This window comes from Melanerpes formicivorus, unplaced genomic scaffold (assembly GCF_026170545.1).
Source record: "Melanerpes formicivorus ecotype bairdi unplaced genomic scaffold, bMelFor1.0.p_v2 SCAF_1, whole genome shotgun sequence".
Classification (NCBI taxonomy): domain Eukaryota; kingdom Metazoa; phylum Chordata; class Aves; order Piciformes; family Picidae; genus Melanerpes; species Melanerpes formicivorus.
Genome location: NW_027142353.1, coordinates 38,805,672 through 38,823,056, shown reverse-complemented (window position 1 = coordinate 38,823,056; position 17,385 = coordinate 38,805,672). Strand labels below are relative to the sequence as shown.

Below are 17,385 nucleotides of genomic sequence, written 5' to 3'. Positions count from 1 at the left end.
GCTTCAGCTGTAATTGTCAGGTAGGACATGTCTTTGACTACTTGTCAGTGAATCATGCTTCTGAGTCATAGTGTCATGCATCATAAATTATTGAAGACATGCAACTGTATGCAGTGGACTCTACCGTGAATGAAAATATGCCATAGCAGAATAAATGCCTTTCTTTGATCCGCATTCTCAAAACATCCCTGGTTTCGCTTATTGGCACTGAGGGGGTCTCCAAAAGCAACCTGTTATTACACATGTTGTGGAAGAAAACAATTTATTACCTTTGAAGAATTTGTGCTTTATTTTACACTGCTGAAATGTAATATTTAGAAAGCTCAATCATTCATGCTTTCTCAGCTGGCTTTGTCTCTGGAGTTTAAATTTTGATGCTAACACTGTGAGTCAGAAAAGCAGTAATGCCTTGCTTTCTAACAGACCTTTTCTTATTCTTCTGAGTTACTAATCTTCCTTGTGCTCACCTCATTGCAAACAGACAGTCACTAAGACTTTACTGACATGGTCTAACATACAAGGAACCAGACTGATAATACTCTAGTCCTTTAAATGGGTGATAAAATTGGACTTCAGACCAACAGAGGAGAGGTAGGCCAGCAGTATCCAGCTCCAATTTCCTTTGAAAAGGAAGAAAAGATGACAGCATTTTCCAATCTTGAGTGTATCAACTGAACTGGTAAATTGAGTTTTTTATGATCTTTCTTTTTATCATACTTTGCTGTGAGTTCAGTAGCATTTCATTTTAAGTGTTCATGTAGTCTCAATAACATCTTATAGTTGAGTGTGGCTAGGAGAGAGAATTCAGCTTAAATAATCTTTAATTGGTCTTTAACAATGCATAACTATTTGATCTCACTTGTAGGCGTGTACCTGGTGTTCACCACCCTACTTAGCTTGGTACTGATGCTGATTATATCATTTCCCAGCACTGTTATTCTGAAAATGAGCTAGAAGAAATTCATTTAGAAGACAATACTGCATGTTAAAGTGGAATTAGATTTTAAGCCTTTTGGGTCCTCACTGCTGTCATATCTTCTGTAAGAATTGTGTTTAGAGCAAATAGAAAAGAAGATTAATAGAAATTAAACATTAACAGTGCAGTAAATATAGCACATTCCTTATAGTCCTTATGCCTAAATATAGAGCAAATACAAATGTTTGAATGTATGTTCTTTTCTCTCAAGTGTATTTATTTTTATTTTTTTTCAGGAGACCTGTGCTGTCTTGCTGGAACAGTGTCTGCAATGCATAGAATCTAAATTTTCAAACAACACAGTAGACGAAGCTACTGGAAACATGACCATTGGGTTCACCCCTCTCTATCCACCTTCTTCCCCTGAGCTTTCCAGCTTGGGCCTTGTGATTGATGGAAGGACTCTAGCTTATGCCCTGGAACCTATGCTAGAAGATAAATTTCTTTCATTAGCCAAGCAATGTCGTTCAGTACTGTGCTGTCGTGCTACCCCACTCCAGAAGAGCATGGTAGTGAAATTAGTCAGAGACAAACTCAAAGCAATGACCTTGGCAATAGGTAAATATCTCAGTTAAAACTATCCAGCCTTTACATATGCTGAGCCTTGAGAATTTTGACTTTTTAATTTGCAATAGAACCCTTCTAGCTGCTTCATGACTCAAAACAGCCTTCCAGTTTTGTCTGACGATGTAGTGTACAGCTCTAAAATATTAAAAACCAAGATAGAACTCTGCAGTACTATTGGGACTTCTTTCTACAGAAGTTAGATATTTGGGACCCAGGTATGCTGTGAGGTCTTGGCATATCTAAACACATCTGTGAAGAACTGGGTTAGCTGATACCATGAAGAACACCATGTTGTAATTACTGTATTACACAGAATGATGTTGTGTTTAGTGTTGTTTCATCCGATCATGTTTAAACTCAGGGCTCTGCATTTGTCATCATGAGGCAGCATAGGATCTGAGATGGCCTTGTCAGTAAAGAGAATGCATTTATCACTGGCATCATGCCAGAACTTACACTTCTTCCTAGCTAATTGCTCAGTTGGTGAAGGGGAGATTTTGTCAGTCAGCCTGTTTTAAATCTGGCAGCATATTCCATGTTGGCATGATTTTTACATAAGAAAAGTATCAAGTTTAGGCTCAAGTTGTGTTAGAAAATATGATTGCAGTGTATATTGTCACACACTAGCTTTCATCTACCTTTCTTGGTTAAATCATAACAGCAGCACATGTGGATTGGACCTACCCACAAAAAGCCCTAAGTACATATAATAATTGACAGGCCCCCATGATGTCCACATCACCAAATGTGTGCTGATTATGATAATCCTCATGCTCACCACCTAGCTCAAATATGCCTTCCTTGTACTGAAATTATATCTTTGGCTGACTGATTGTAGACATAGCCATTTGCATATGCTGTCAAAAAAATGTCCGGCTGGTAAACTTGAGTTGTCCAGATTGCTAAAAAACACTGGCAAAGACTGGGCAGCTTGTATTGTCATTCTTAGAGTATCTTGAGCCGGCTGAAGTCAAGCTCCTGCTCTGGTGTAACTGCCCAACTCTATACATCCTCCCTCCTAACAAACATGAGCTAACTTGGGTTTGTGTTGCATAGTTACAAAGACATCAGCTTTTTCAGGTGAGGAGATACCACTCATGTGCCAACAGCAGGGCTACTGGACTAAGATGTAAATGTATGCCTCAGCCACTGAAATTTAAAAGCAAGTGTCTTGTCATCAGTTAATGCAATTTTATTTTCCATTAGCATTCTGGCTATTAATTTAAGAGGTTAAGAAGTAGAAAAATTTCCCATTCTGGTGTCCTTTTTATGCCACCTGTCACTTGTGGTCTTACGACTGGAAGCAGAGCACGTCACAACTATTGCAGTTAAATCTGTATGTGATGGATGTATTAAAGATCTCAGACTGCTCAACCCAAGTCAGGAATTCATCTACTTTTTAACTTTATTGCAATTTTTCTTGTGTAGGCATTCTCATTGGTTTTAGGTCTCCTTCCATTTTTCATTCTTAGTCATACTTGATGGCAGGCAGATGAAGCGGGAAGCAGAAGTATTGGGAAGCTCATTCTTAGCCTTTCAGTGTTTTAGTATTTGTGCACTTCAGGTGAGATACATGAATTTTACGTTCTATTAAAAAGAGAGGAATATATTTTACTTTTACTTTTCCATGATGAAAAAAAAAAAAAGCCTACAAAGATGAGAGTGTCTTGACAGCTTTGCTAAGCTTTGTACCTTTTATCCCACATCTCCCTTATTATACTCATCCAACACTCAGTAAGAACTGGTTTTCATTTCCTTTGCTGCTGCTAGCTTTTCCTAACCTACTACTAATAATAAAACTGTATCTTGTCACATTTAGGTGACGGTGCTAATGATGTCAGCATGATCCAAGTGGCAGATGTTGGTGTGGGGATCTCTGGTCAAGAAGGCATGCAGGTAATATTGCTCATTCACTGGAAAGCATTTCTATGAAAGGCTGAAATTGGCACTTCCTGTATGTCAGCATGGCTGAAGTGCCTTTGGATAGCCAGCACAAATGATGGAGAAGCAACAGTTGTGCTCAAGGGTACCAGCTGAGTGTCCTAAGGATGCTTTCAGCCTCAGGCTGAGCTTGTGTTTGTTCTCAGATCTGTGACAAGTTTAAACATGCTACCTTCTTAGAAAATTCAAATTATGAGATACCTCTAAGCAATATGGTTTAAGAACTAATTTATAAATACTGGTTTAAAGAAAGAAAAATGCTTAGCTATGCATATTTAGGAAATAAAGGTTCACCTTATTCTTCTTATTCTTTTCTTTATTCTTCTCTCTCCTGTATTGCCTGGGTATACTTCTCCTGTAGAGTAGCTTCACAACTCCATCCAGCTGAGACACCTTATTTGCATGATGTGGTGGTGACCCTTGGCCCAACCACTCACGCATCTCACTCGCTCAGCCTATCCAAACAGCAGAACAGCAAAGAAAGAGACACTTTCAGCCATTTGCAGAACCACTGCTCCCTACACTCTATTCCAAGTCTGGCTTTTGACCCCATTTTCTGCCATAGGGAACAGCAAGATAAGAGTCTCTTGGAAGTGTTCAGTCTGTGATTACTGTACTTACCACTGCATAAGAGGCACATCTCCTTTCCCTAGAAGAAAGGATGTATATGTATAGAATGTACAGTAGGTGTACGTATTACCTATTACCTCTGAATCCTCTACTGCTCAGCTGCACTTCAGTTGCCATGTTGGCACCAGACATGGCAGTATGACACAGATAATGAGGAAGATACCGTATTTGCACAACTTACCTTGTATTTGGGCTGAGTGCAGGCTAATTGCATGAGAAAATAGAGTAGCTGAGTGTATGTCAGAGCTCTTCAGAGAACATGGGAAGTGTTTCCATCCTGAGGACCTGAGCAGATGTGCATGATCCTTAACTTAGTTACTGGTGGGTGGTTCTCTGACCCACATTACATTTTTTGCAACACTGGCTGGATGTATTGCCTGAAAGGGAAGAGAGGCCTCCTTCACACAGTGAGCAAGTTGGCAATAGAACTTGATTCCATGGAATTTCCTGAATGCTGTGATTTATTTAGGTCACGCACAAAATTATGAGACAAAAATTTAACTGAGCTCTGAACTTGGATGTCAACTGTGTGCATTTTTTAACATGCAGATTACCGGAAGTTAGGACAGTTCTCTGGAGAAAAGTCAGTAGTTGTTTTTCCTTATTTATTCATATGCTCATCTGAAGGCATCCTGGATACTGGGGAAGATGGGCTTCAGGCTGACCCAGCAGAGCTACACTTGTTCTCCTTTTAGTCCCCAGGGCAAATGGATTTCCATCAGCACCTTTCATACAGGTTTCAGGCCTGAAATCAATTAAAAGTGTTTCTCCAAATATGTTAGCAGCTGTAAAGTAGACTGGAAAGAAGCCACCACAAAAATAGCCAGATACTCATTGTGTATCATATGGCATCCCAACCACAGAACCTGTAGGTCTGAGGGCAAGACAAAAGGAAGTCTTGGATTAAGCTGATAATTGGTGTGTTTGCTGTTCCACAGCCTTCATCAGGCTTTGAGAGCTTTGCATAACTTCTGCAGTATCACCCTGCAGGCATCCAGGCTCCAGAAAGCCCAGAGGAGACTGTTTTTTTTGGGGACCCCTCCAAGCCTATCAATTAAAAAACTTTGTGGGTCTTGTCACCTCTTATGAACTTACCATCTCCTATCATCTATGAAATTCAGGTCACTTTTTGCCGTAATGCAGACATACAGTGCTCATAGGATTTTATTAACTCTTCTCCCCACTGTGCCACTTTTAGTTGAGCTCACAGACTTAATAAAACCAGTCCTCAGATAACCTGGCTTTTGCAGTGTATTCAAATTTGAAAGCTATTCACTCATTAACCCATTAAACTACATGTTTTTTTTTCTAAACAAAATTTCAACAAAATGGAAAATGTTTATAGATCTGTTCCTAAGGAACTGTACAGGCCAGTTTGCTATAAACAACTGTCAGAGTCTTACACATGCAATTACTCAAAAGACTATGAGCAGCAATACTCTCTGATTTGTTCTCTATCCATATTCTATGGGAGCACATAGAGCATGAATCACTTTTTCCTCTGAAAAAAACTGTAAGTAAAAATAAAAATGTGAAGATCAAGGGGATATTTTTGAGATTAAATAAACATGCAAATGTAATTGGATCCCACACTATCTTCCTCACCTTACTCCTCACTGTAATAAAAATGGAATAAAAAAGAAAAAAAAAAACCACCTGTCACTTCTCACAATGTGTTGTGAAGTGCTATATTAGAAGTGCAAATGAAGCTAGTGGTTTTGTTTTAACATTGGAATAGACTGAGATGGGGTGGAGAGCAAGGAAGGGGGCATAGCTCAGCTCTGTTGCCTTCAAACTGCAAGCTGGCTGTGTGTATGCAAGATAAATCAGACTATTCTATGCAGGGAGGTTATAACAACTGTATCTCACTACCTGAGAAATCCCAGGGTGTTTCAACATAATAAAAATTCCCCTGTGTTTACGTACATCTACTGCTTAGACAGCAATGCATTATTACACCTTCTCTTGCACACTGTTCCCACTTACTTGGGAAAATTGAGCCTCTTTGATGATTTAGGAAGAAATCAATTAAGAAAAAATTACTGGAAAGAGTACTCACTTAAGTACTCACTTAAGTACTCATTTAAGAGTACAGTGAAAAAAGACCCTGCAGAGTTTGAGGAAGACATTGCTCTTTTGGAGTTTTTCACCTTTCCTCCTGCTTTTGCTGAACTGTGAGAAGAAAGGTGATACCAAAATAGAAAATTAAGTGTAAAATAACATGTGATAACACCATCATTTGCAAGAAGGTCTCATGTAGATATGAATTACCCTGAATTTTAGTCAGAAGTAGAGAGAAACTGTGTGATTCATTTTGTCAATGTGATTTGACAGTCAATACAGTACCAGAAGAATCTCATCTAGTGTGTTTTTTTCATATAACTTTCTACTGCACCAAGTCAGCTTGGCCACAGATGGAGTACATCTGTCCCAGAGGAGGGGAAAGATCACAGTATATCACAGTATACAAGAATGGCCTATCCCTCAAAGGGAAGAAGATTCTAGGAAGGGAATTGGCAGGTCTCATTGATAGGGCTTTAAATTAGGTTTGAAGGGGGAAGGGACTGAAACCAGTCCCCCCAGACAGGAGTCTGGGGCTGGTGAGCTGGAGCCAGGGGTGAAACCAGCAGCCCAGCTGAAGTGCATGTACACTAATGCACAAAGTATGGGCAACAAACAAGAGGAGTTGGAAGCCTTGTTACAGCAGGAAAGTTATTATGTAGTTGACATCACAGAGGTGTGGTGGGATGACTCACATGACTGGAGCACTGCAATTGACGGTGACAGGCAATGGAGAAGGGGTGGAAGGGTGGCCCTGTACATCAGGGAGGCACTAGATGCCATTGAGCTGGAGACCAGGGACAATTGGGTTGGGTGCATGTGGGTAAGAATTAGAGGGAAGACCAGCAGGGCAGACATCCTGGTTGGAGTCTGTTATAGACAACACAACCGGGATAAAGATGTTGATTAATCATTCTATAGCAGCTAAAAGCTGTCTCTAGATCACCTGACCTTGTTCTCATGGGTGACTTCAACCTGCCTGATATCTGCTGGGATCTCAACACAGCAGAGAGGAGGCAGTCTAGGAGGTTCCTAGAATGTATGGTGGACAGCTTCTTATCCCAGGTGCTGCATGAGCCTACCAGGGGCAAGGCTATGCTTGACCTCCTCTTCACCAATAGGGAAGGGCTGATGGGTGATGTGGTGGTCGGAGGGTGTTTAGGGTCCAGCGACCATGAAATAATTGAATTTTCAGTATGCAGCCAAGCTAAGAGGGGCAGCAACAAAACCTCCAATCAGACTGCCAGAGGGCAGACTTCAGGTTACTCAAGGAACTAACTCAGAAGGTTCCTTGGGAAACAGCATTTAAATACAAAGAGGTCCAGGAGAGCAGGTCCTACTTCAGGCAAGAACTCTTGAAGGCGCAGGAAGAGGCTGTGCCATTGTGCCAGAAGATGAGTCCCCAGGGCAGACAGCCAGCCCGCATGGGCAACAAAGTTCTAAAAGAAAAAAAGAGGGTGTACCATCTTTGGAAGAAAGGTGAGGCAACCCATAGAATGTTTAAGGATGTTGCTAGGTCATGTAGGAAGAAAATTAGGGAGTCAAAAGCCCATTCAGAGATTAGACTGGCCTCTGCTGTGAAGGACAACAAAACATCCTTCTATAAACACATTAATAGCAAGAGGAAGGGCAAGGACAACCTCCACTCATTGGTGAGGACAGAGGAGAACATAGTAACAAAAGATGAGAAAAAGGCAGAGTTACTTAATACCTTCTTTGCCTCAAATTTTAATAGCAGGACAGAACGTCTTCCAGACAGTTGGCCTGCAGAGCTGGCAGAAGGAGCCAGGGAGCTGCATAGTTTCCCTATGTTCCATGAGGAGGTGGTTGGAACTCTCCTCAGCAGCTTGGATCCTCACAAGTCCGTGGGACCAGATGGGATCCATCCTAGGGTGCTGAGAGAGAGCTGTCAGAGGAGCTGGCCAAGCCACTATCCATCATTTTCCAGCAGTCCTGGATCACTGGAAAGGTCCCAGACGACTGGAAGCTGGCCAACATTGTGCCCATCCACAAGAAGGGCTGGTTGGATGAGCCAGGGAATTATAGACCTGTCAGCCTGACCTCAGTGTCAGGCAAGATCATGGAACAGGTCATCCTGAGTGCAATCACACAGCACTTACAGGATGGCCAAGGGATCAGGCCTAGCCAGCATGGATTTAGGAGGGGCAGGTCCTGCCTCACCAACCTGAACTTCTTCTATGATCAGATGACCCACCTGGTGGATGTGGGGAGGCCTGTGGATGTGGTCTACCTGGACCTCAGCAAGGCCTTTGACACCGTCCCCCACAGCAAACTCCTGGCCAAGCTGTCAGCCCATGGCTTGTATGGGAGCACACTGCGATGGGTTTGGAACTGGCTGGATGGCCGAGCCCAGAGAGTGGTGGTGAATGGTGCCACATCCAGCTGGCAGCCAGTCACTAGTGGTGTGCCCCAAGGATCAGTGCTGGGCCCCACGCTCTTAACATCTTTATTGATGATCTGGATGAGGGCATTGGGTCTATCATCAGTAAATTTACAGATGACACCAAACTGGGGGCAGGTGTTGATCTGCTGGAGGGTGGAGAGGCTCTGCAGAGGGACCTTGACAAGCTGGACACATGGGTAGAATCCAATGGCATGAGATTTAACACATCCAAGTGCCAGGTTCTGCACATTGGCCACAACAACCCCATGCAGAGCTACAGGCTGGGGTCAGAGTGGCTGGGGAGTGGCCAGGCAGAGAGGGACCTGGGGGTACTGGTCGATGGTAGGCTGAACATGAGCCTGCAGTGTGCCCAGGCAGCCAAGAGGGCCAATGGCATGCTGGCCTGTATCAGGAACAGTGTGGCCAGCAGGAGCAGGGAGGTCATTCTGCCCCTGTACACTGCACTGGTTAGACCACACCTTGAGTATTGTGTCCAGTTCTGGGCCCCTCAGTTTAGGAAGGATGTGGACTTGCTGGAACCTGTCCAGAGAAGGGAAACAAAGCTGGTGAGGGGTTTGGAACACAAGCCCTATGAGGAGAGACTGAGGGAGCTGGGGTTGCTTAGCCTGGAGAAGAGGCTCAGGGGACATCTTATTGCTTTCTACAACTACCTGAAGGGAGGTTGTAGCCAGGAAGGGGTTAGTCTCTTCTCCCAGGCAACCAGCACCAGAACAAGAGGACACAGTCTCAAGCTGCACCAGGGGAAGTTTAGGTTGGATGTTAGGAAGAAGTTCTACACAGAGAGAGTGACTGCCCATTGGAATGGGCTGCCCAGGGAGGTGGTGGAGTCACCATCACTGGAAGGGTTTAGGAGGAGAATTGCTAGGGTGCTTGGTGCCATGGTTTAGTTGATTAGGTGTGTTGGATAATAGCTTGGACGCGATGATCTCGAAGGTCTCTTCCAACCTGGTCTATTCTATTCTATTCTATTCTATTCTATTCTATTCTATTCTATTCTATTCTATTCTATTCTATTTTTAGAAAAAAACACTGAGGGGGCAGCCAAGTAAACTTCATAAGCCAGGACTGCAAATGTAATTAAAACTAATATTTTTCTTGGTTTGTCTTTTAAAGTCCAGTAATTGTGCCATTTAATTGTGCTCTTCTTATTTCATTCTCTGGAAATTAATTTTATTCTCTAAATAACTGTAGTTTTTGCAGATAAAGATGTTACAGTCACCAAGACGTTCACATGTACACCCTGAGACTTCATGATCATGCAACTGCAATTGCCAGCCATTCTTCCACTTTTTGCTTTGTTTGATGCTGCCTGTCACCCACCATCTGGTCTGTAAACTGTAATTCCTTTGGGCAAAAGCCCGGTCACCTTGCATGTTCTGCCAGGCTGCCAGGTTTGCTCATGGGTATTCAGTCAGTGCAGCAATAGCTACATTTGAGAAGCACCATAATGGATTTCATTCTTCATCAGTATGGTTTCCATGGACTCTGTGAGTTGAGAAGACAACCGGATTCACTGTTGGAGTTGAAAGTGATGCTTTAAATCGTAATTCGAACTTTCCTTTCTTTAAAGGCAGTGATGGCAAGTGACTTTGCAATCCCAAGGTTCTGGCACTTGGAGAAACTCTTGCTTGTTCATGGCCACTGGTGTTATTCCCGACTCGCCAACATGGTGCTGTATTTCTTCTACAAAAATGCAGTAAGTGCTTGACTTGGCATCCCTATGTCGCCACATGCTTCCAGGGTTTATTTTGTGCTAAATGAGAATTAGGTCAGCTTTCAAATAGTTTATAAATAAGCTGCAGAGAAATTTGCAGAGTTGAAAGGCAGCTGGCTGCCATTTGCAGAAATACAGGACACACTCCATAACAGCTACAGTGTGCTGCTGAATGTGCAGATTAGGTAAGAAAAATAACAAACACTGCTTAAGAAAAGTTTCGTTATGGAGTGGTTTTGCAGAATTTATCTGGCTAGACATAGGAGTCTTTAATGCCAAAGACACCCAGTACTGGTCCAGAGTAGCAGTTGAGTGTACTTTCTCTTCCTGACCCTATCTCGTCATCACTTACAAATCACTGGTCATATTCCCTAGTAACTTGAGATAAGTGAGCCCTCTCTGTGTCTCAAATGTAGAGACTGTTTTTTTTTCTTTGATTTTTCTTACTCCCAACTTTTAGTAAAAGTTAACTAGAGAGGAGGCATGCAGTGGTAAACAACAGACTACAGTTCTGCATTTCCTCCCAGGTGTATGAAACAGGAGTTAGTCCAGTGCTGGGCACTGAGCCAGTTGCAGCTCAACTCCTTAGCCCTGAAAAGGCCCTTTGCATCAGTCTTGGAGTACAGAGGTGATTAATTGAGAACTGCCTAACAAGATGATCAAGAATTCTATTGGGTATGTGGGAGTCACTGGCAGGCACACAGATCTGCTCACCTGCAACATCTACAAATCACCTTGGGAGCAAGGGATATGAAGGAGCAGGAAGAGGAGGGAAGTCAGAGCTCTCAGGTCTCTGTTTACTACAGAGGGCAATGCCTGTACTGTGGGCAGGAGGCTGGACTTTATACTCAATATCAGAGAAAAAGTACCTCTCAGTTTTATAAAAATTGCTTTCCAAATTTAATCTAATATTCCATTATTTTAATCTGTGGCAACTTTCTAATGCAAATTCCTCTTGTCCTGACTAATCCCCTTCTGATCTCAATCTGAAGGTAGCTATTTTATAGGGAGAAGACCATCATTTGCTCAGAATTTTGAGCATTAGAGGAATGTGTGAGGGATCTAAAGAATTAATACAACATCTTTATCTTAACACAAGCATGTTAAAATATCTTCTGTGATCTGATCAGAAACTGCACGCAAGCAACTTTCCAGATACAAAAGAACGAAGGGACTTCTGGTTGGAACCACTACCTGAGTCTGAAGTAGCAAGCAGATTTAAATAATGCTGTATTTATTGGAGAGCCACCTGTTGAAGCATGAATGAAGAATGAAATATGTGCTAGTGTTCAGATGCATGAGGTTTAAGGTGTAATCCTGAATGACTCTGGAAGTCTGTATGCCCACCCCTAGTGCTGTATGTTTTCAAGATACCCTTTGACTTGATTGTATTGATTCTGAACTCTCAAGTATATGTAGAGCCATATTACATTAATTTTTTTTTAAAAGAAGTAATACACTTAAGGCATTCCATCAGTCAGCAGCCAGAGATGTTGTTTATAAATCTACGGTTTTGCCCAGCTCTTTTAAAATCTTACATTTCCTTTGGTACAACTCCCCTTGATTACAAATATTATTTCTGATGCTATTTTTAGTAAGACATTTGGAGAAGCTGCTGCCTCAAGGCTAGAATATAACCAAGGAAATCTTTTTGTGTTGGCTCTGCTTTGGCAGCCTTGAGAGCGTTCTGAGCAATACTTGTTGCTACTGACTCTAAAATTGTAGTGGGATATCCAGCATATAGATGTGAATATGTCTGACACAGTGCCTGCCCTTAAGGAAAGAATATTCAAAAATGAAAGATGAGAGCACCAGATCTTTTTGCAAGGAGACTATTCTGGATGATTCTCTGTAGAAAGTCAAGATAACCACACTGCCAATATTCTGTAAGTTTTCTGTTTCCTCAAGTGCTTTTTCCCAATTTCACAGTATCACAGTATCGCTAAGGTTGGAAGAGACCTCGAGGATCATCAAGTCCAACCTGTCACCACAGACCTCATGACTAGACCATGGCACCAAGTGCCACGTCCAATCTCCTCTTGAATACCTCCAGGGACGGTGACTCCATCACCTCCCTGGGCAGCCCATTCCAATGACGAATGACTCTCTCCGTGAGGAACTTTCTCCTCACCTCAAGCCTAAACTTCCCCTGGTGCAGCTTGAGACTGTGTCCTTTTATTCTGGTGCTGGTTGCCTGGGAGAAGAGACCAACCCCCTCCTGGCTACAACCACCTTTCAGGTAGTTGTAGAGGGCAGTGAGGTCACCCCTGAGCCTCCTCTTCTCCAATCTAAACAATCCCAGCTCCCTCAGCCTCTCCTTGTAGGGCTTGTGTTCAAGGCCTCTCACCAGCCTTGTTGCCCTTCTCTGGATACGTTCAAGTGTCTCAATGTCCTTCTTAAACTGAGGGGCCCAGAATTGGACACATTACTCAAATTGTGGCCTAACCAATGCAGAGTACAGGGGCACAAGGACTTCCCTGCTCCTGCTGGCCACACTCTTTCTAATGCAGGCCAGGATGCCATTGGCCTTCTTGGCCACCTGGGCACACTGCTGGCTCATGTTTAGGCGGCTGTCAATCAGCACCCCCAGGTCCCTCTCTGTTTGGGAGCTCTCCAGCCACTCTGACCCCAGCCTGTAGCTCTGCATGGGGTTGCCGTGGCCAAAGTGCAGTACCTGGCACTTAGATTTGTTGAATGCCATCCTCATATTTTGAATTTTTTTCACTCTCCATTAGAAACTACTAACTGAAAGTTTAAACTCCAAATTGCTGCAAAAGCCATTTGGAAACTCGGATGACTTATCCAAGAAGATACTTGGTTTGGTGGAGAAAATAGAAATACAAGTAAAATGTGAACTAGAACATAGCATGACTGGAAATATTTGAGCTTGATGAAAAGGGAATTCATGTAAACAAAATTCTACCAGCATAAGCATGCACTGCTTTTTCCCCTGTATACATTACCTCTGCAAGACAGCACTGGACATTTTTTGACATCTACTTCATTCACTGAGGAATTCTGTTTGGGACCACATTCATAAAACTGGAGAGAAAAAAAGGAAACCATTTTTATTTAAAATCCAATTCAATTTTATGTAAATTTGGTTTTGCTTTTTTCAGGGGGCAAGAGAGAACACTTTTTCAGAAGCAAGGGAGAACATTATATTTGAATTTAAATCAAATGCTTGTTTAATCCAAAATAAAATTTCAGCAGAAAAAAAAAAATCTGATTTAAGCTTGGTTACTGAAATGTCATTTATTTGTACAGCTTTCTTAGACAGCACTGCTGAGATCCATACTAGAAGTGGTAGCAAAATTTTCCAATACCTGTATTTTCATCAAACCACCCATTTTTGTCAGAGCCAAACTGTTTCCAAGACAGGTGAATTTTATCAAGGCACTAGAGAGGAAAATGTCTTGGGTCCAGGATTACCTGAGTTTTGTTTATTTCAAATTCACATATTTATTGCAATTCTCTTTTAAGAAAAGATAAAAGTTTTGTTGTCTTTTCAATGTGGAAAGGAAATGCATTTCAAACTGTGTTCAACTAACTAACTGTACTGAAGAAGGTAAGCTCTCATAATTCAGTCTTGTTTTCAGCAGAGGAGCATATCTTTCCTGAAATATCTTACAAATGCATTTCTAAAGGTGATCCTTAAAAAAAACAAACACCATTTAATTTTTAATAGGTTAGTTTATTGCAAACAGTGTGTTATCTCGTGAACAGTGAGATATGTGTTGCTACTCATATACAAGCCCCTTCAATATGGTATGCAAACACTGTCTGAGCATAAATATATGCTATATTTATGTAAAATGAAACTGACCCTCTTACTCTGTGACAATTCCCCTTCACAAGATAGGGTTACTCTCCTTATAGCAGTTTTCAATGACTAAGCAGATCATAGATTATTTTTATCCCCCAGTGTTTAAATTTCAACCACACTTCGGCGTTTAAGTAGAACAGATCTGTATTTCCCTTTGTATATCTAAAAATGATGAAGGGCTAACAGTCTCCAACTGGGTGAAAGATTTGAGAACAGAATACAAAAAGAAAAAGAAGTGAAAAGAGAGGTCATATAATTTCCCTTCTTCATAGTTAAAATGGGGAAAGCCCTCAAGGGACACTTGCCTAGGTGTTTTGCTGCTTTTTATAGAATAGAATACATACATAGAATACACACATAGAATAAACCAGGTTGGAAGAGACTTTCAAGATCATCGTGTCCAACCCATCAACCAATCCAACCAACCTAAACAAATAAACCATGCAACCAAGCACCCTAGAAAGTCTCCTCCTGAACACCTCCAATGATGGTGACTCCACCGCCTCCCTGGGCAGCCCATTCCAATGGGCAATCACTCTCTCTGTATAGAACTTCTTCCTAACATCCAACCTAAACCTCCCCTGGCGCAGCCTGAGACTGTGTCCTCTTGTTCTGGTACTGGCTGCCTGGGAGAAGAGACTAACATCTGCCTGTCTACAACCTCCCTTCAGGTAGTTGTAGAGAGTGATAAGGTCACCCCTGAGTCTCCTCTTCTCCAGGCTAAGCAACCCTAGCTCCCTCAGTCTCTCCTCATAGGGCTTGTGTTCCAAACCCCTCACCAATTTCTCTGGACTTGTTCCAGCAAGTCAACATCCTTCCTAAATTGAGGCGCCCAGAACTGGACACAGTACTCGAGGTGCGGCCTAACCAGTGCAGTGTACAGGGGCAGAATCACCTCCCTGCTCCTGCTGGCCACACTGTTCTTGATGCAGGCCAGGATGCCATTGGCCCTCTTGGCTGCCTGGGCACACTGCAGACTCATGTTCAGCCTACCATCGACCAGTACCCCCTTACATTCATTTAGTGCTAATCACTTTACAAAGAGTAATAGAAATTGCAGTTTTAGCAGAAGCAAGCATGGAAATTTATTTCCTGACGTAGGAAGCTGCCCATCTTTGTCTAAAAACCTCTGAGTTCTCCATGCTGCAGAGATTCTAGAAAAAACTAATTGTGTAGTTTCTCCTTTTCTGGGTGATTCCAACCCAACTACAGGAGCAATCCCACTGCAGCTGTGTAGGCAGCTGATTTATTTTATACATCTGAAGAGTAAGGGAGACTGAGGAATCTTTACATCACTGCTAATTTGCTGAATTTCACAGCAGAAGGATAGAATAGTTGAGACAACCTCCCTTTTGCTGCTGCTAGTCCTGTGCTGGTCTTTCAAAAAAGCTCTACATGTACCTATTGTGGGCCAGCAAACATCTCAATCCAGCAGAGGGTATTGTTAGGGAAATGGTTATTCTTACAGTAGTAATCTAAGTGCTGTGAGTTCAGTACTCATATATCTAGAGGTCAATGATGGTTGAGAGAACTTTTTATGATTAGTTAAGCTGCACCTCAGAGTTTGACTAGAACTGCAAGTTAACTTTGCGTGAAGTAATCCCTGACACCAGAGATCTGAGGTTCCAGCAGAAAGAAGATTTGTATGTATGTCAAATGTATGGAGCTTAGCTAAGTGTTCTAGGCATCAGGAGCAGCAATGAAATGTTTAGCGTTTATTGATAGGTTCTTGCAGAATTGGAATCAGAATGGTTTCAGAACACAGTGGGATGATGCTCATACTTCTCTTGTATTTACAGTACTGCTCATTCTGTTTCAGATGTTTGTGGCTCTTCTCTTCTGGTACCAGTTCTACTGTGGATTCTCTGGCTCATCAATGGTCGATCAATGGTATCTCATCTTCTTTAATTTGCTCTTCTCTTCTCTTCCACAACTGATTACTGGTGTGCTGGATAAGGATGTGCCAGCTGAAGTGTTAACTGCTGTACCTCAGCTTTATAAAAGCGGCCAGAATATGGAGGTAAAAACTTCTTGATTTTTGTAATTATTTTTTTTTTATATACATCTTTAGTTTCAACTGAAAAACCACCCTGTTCCCAAATGGTGGATGACTGGTAACAACAGTCTGAGAAGTAACTATTATTATTTTGTGATATTTATTATCTGAGTCAAAGTATCTAAATGCCAAAAGTAAATTTTTAAAAAGGGAAAACAAAAACCCAACTGTATTTTGAGATACGTAACAGGAGAGAAGCTGGATGCTTTAAGTCAGACTGAGCTGAACACCTCCCTCATGGTCCAAGCTCACAAATAACCATCAAAGTAAAGCAGATTGTACCTTGTAGACTTGTGCTGATTTTCACAGAATAACTCCTCAGCACCTACTCAAAATTTCAGGCCCCAGCCCTTTACAAGCAGTCAGAAGAGAATGATGGCTTTGGGAGTAAGCACAGAGGTGGATCAAATTAGATTCTGAGGGAGGTAGTCACGAGCAAATGATAGATTCAGTTGAAATATCTGTTGAAAACACCTTGTCCCCATCTGCTTGAATTGTACAATGAAAACAGAAGGAATTGCAGGAGGGATGGGAGCCAAACTATTTCTGGTAATTACAGCTACAATGTACTGTGGAAAAATCTTTCTGCTTGGCAAAGCTATCCATATTGAGACACTGCTTCCACGGCAAAAGCCTTTCTTAAAAGTGTTTGACACTGTGCACTCTGAGAAGAGACAGTGAGTGTGTTTTACCTCTAACTATACACTTGTGTTTGATACCCCACACATCTAGTGACACTGCTACTTATCATCCTGGAAAGACAAAAGGAGAATTTTAGTGTAATGTATTTTCATTGCTTTAGTCCAAATTCTCTCTTTCACACCCAGCGGTTCTTTTCCATTTTCTACAATTCCTTCTGTTCCAGTGCATCGCACTTTAAAAATCTCTAACATTAATACCTTCCTTTCTTGCACATTTTTAAGGTGATAGAAATCTTGCGACAGTTAAAGCTTATTGTGAAGCTATCTGCCTGAAAACTGAGAAGTCTCCCTGGTTCACAGTACAATTATTTCTCATGGGCAAGCCTAGGACTATTCTAAATTTGTCTGAAATCTACTGAGCATATTCTTAGAATAGTTACCTAAAATAGCATTTTTAAAACTTACTAAAAATCCTCCTTCCAGCAGGATCTCATTCAAAATGATATTACCAATTCAAAGCCTGCAGAATTATAGAATCATTTAGATGG

The 17,385-nt window shown here is 41.9% G+C and overlaps 1 protein-coding gene across 2 annotated transcripts in view; it reads left to right on the top strand.

The window, feature by feature from the left end:
* ATP10A (ATPase phospholipid transporting 10A (putative)) overlaps positions 1-17,385 on the top strand; it is a 147,840-nt gene that overhangs the window by 125,673 nt on the left and 4,782 nt on the right. For both annotated transcript variants that reach the window (XM_068140520.1, XM_068140528.1), the window contains 4 exons: positions 1,213-1,534; positions 3,363-3,439; positions 10,171-10,296; positions 15,960-16,160. In XM_068140520.1, coding sequence (XP_067996621.1) covers positions 1,213-1,534; positions 3,363-3,439; positions 10,171-10,296; positions 15,960-16,160 — 726 coding nt within the window. The remainder of the gene's footprint in view (positions 1-1,212; positions 1,535-3,362; positions 3,440-10,170; positions 10,297-15,959; positions 16,161-17,385) is intronic.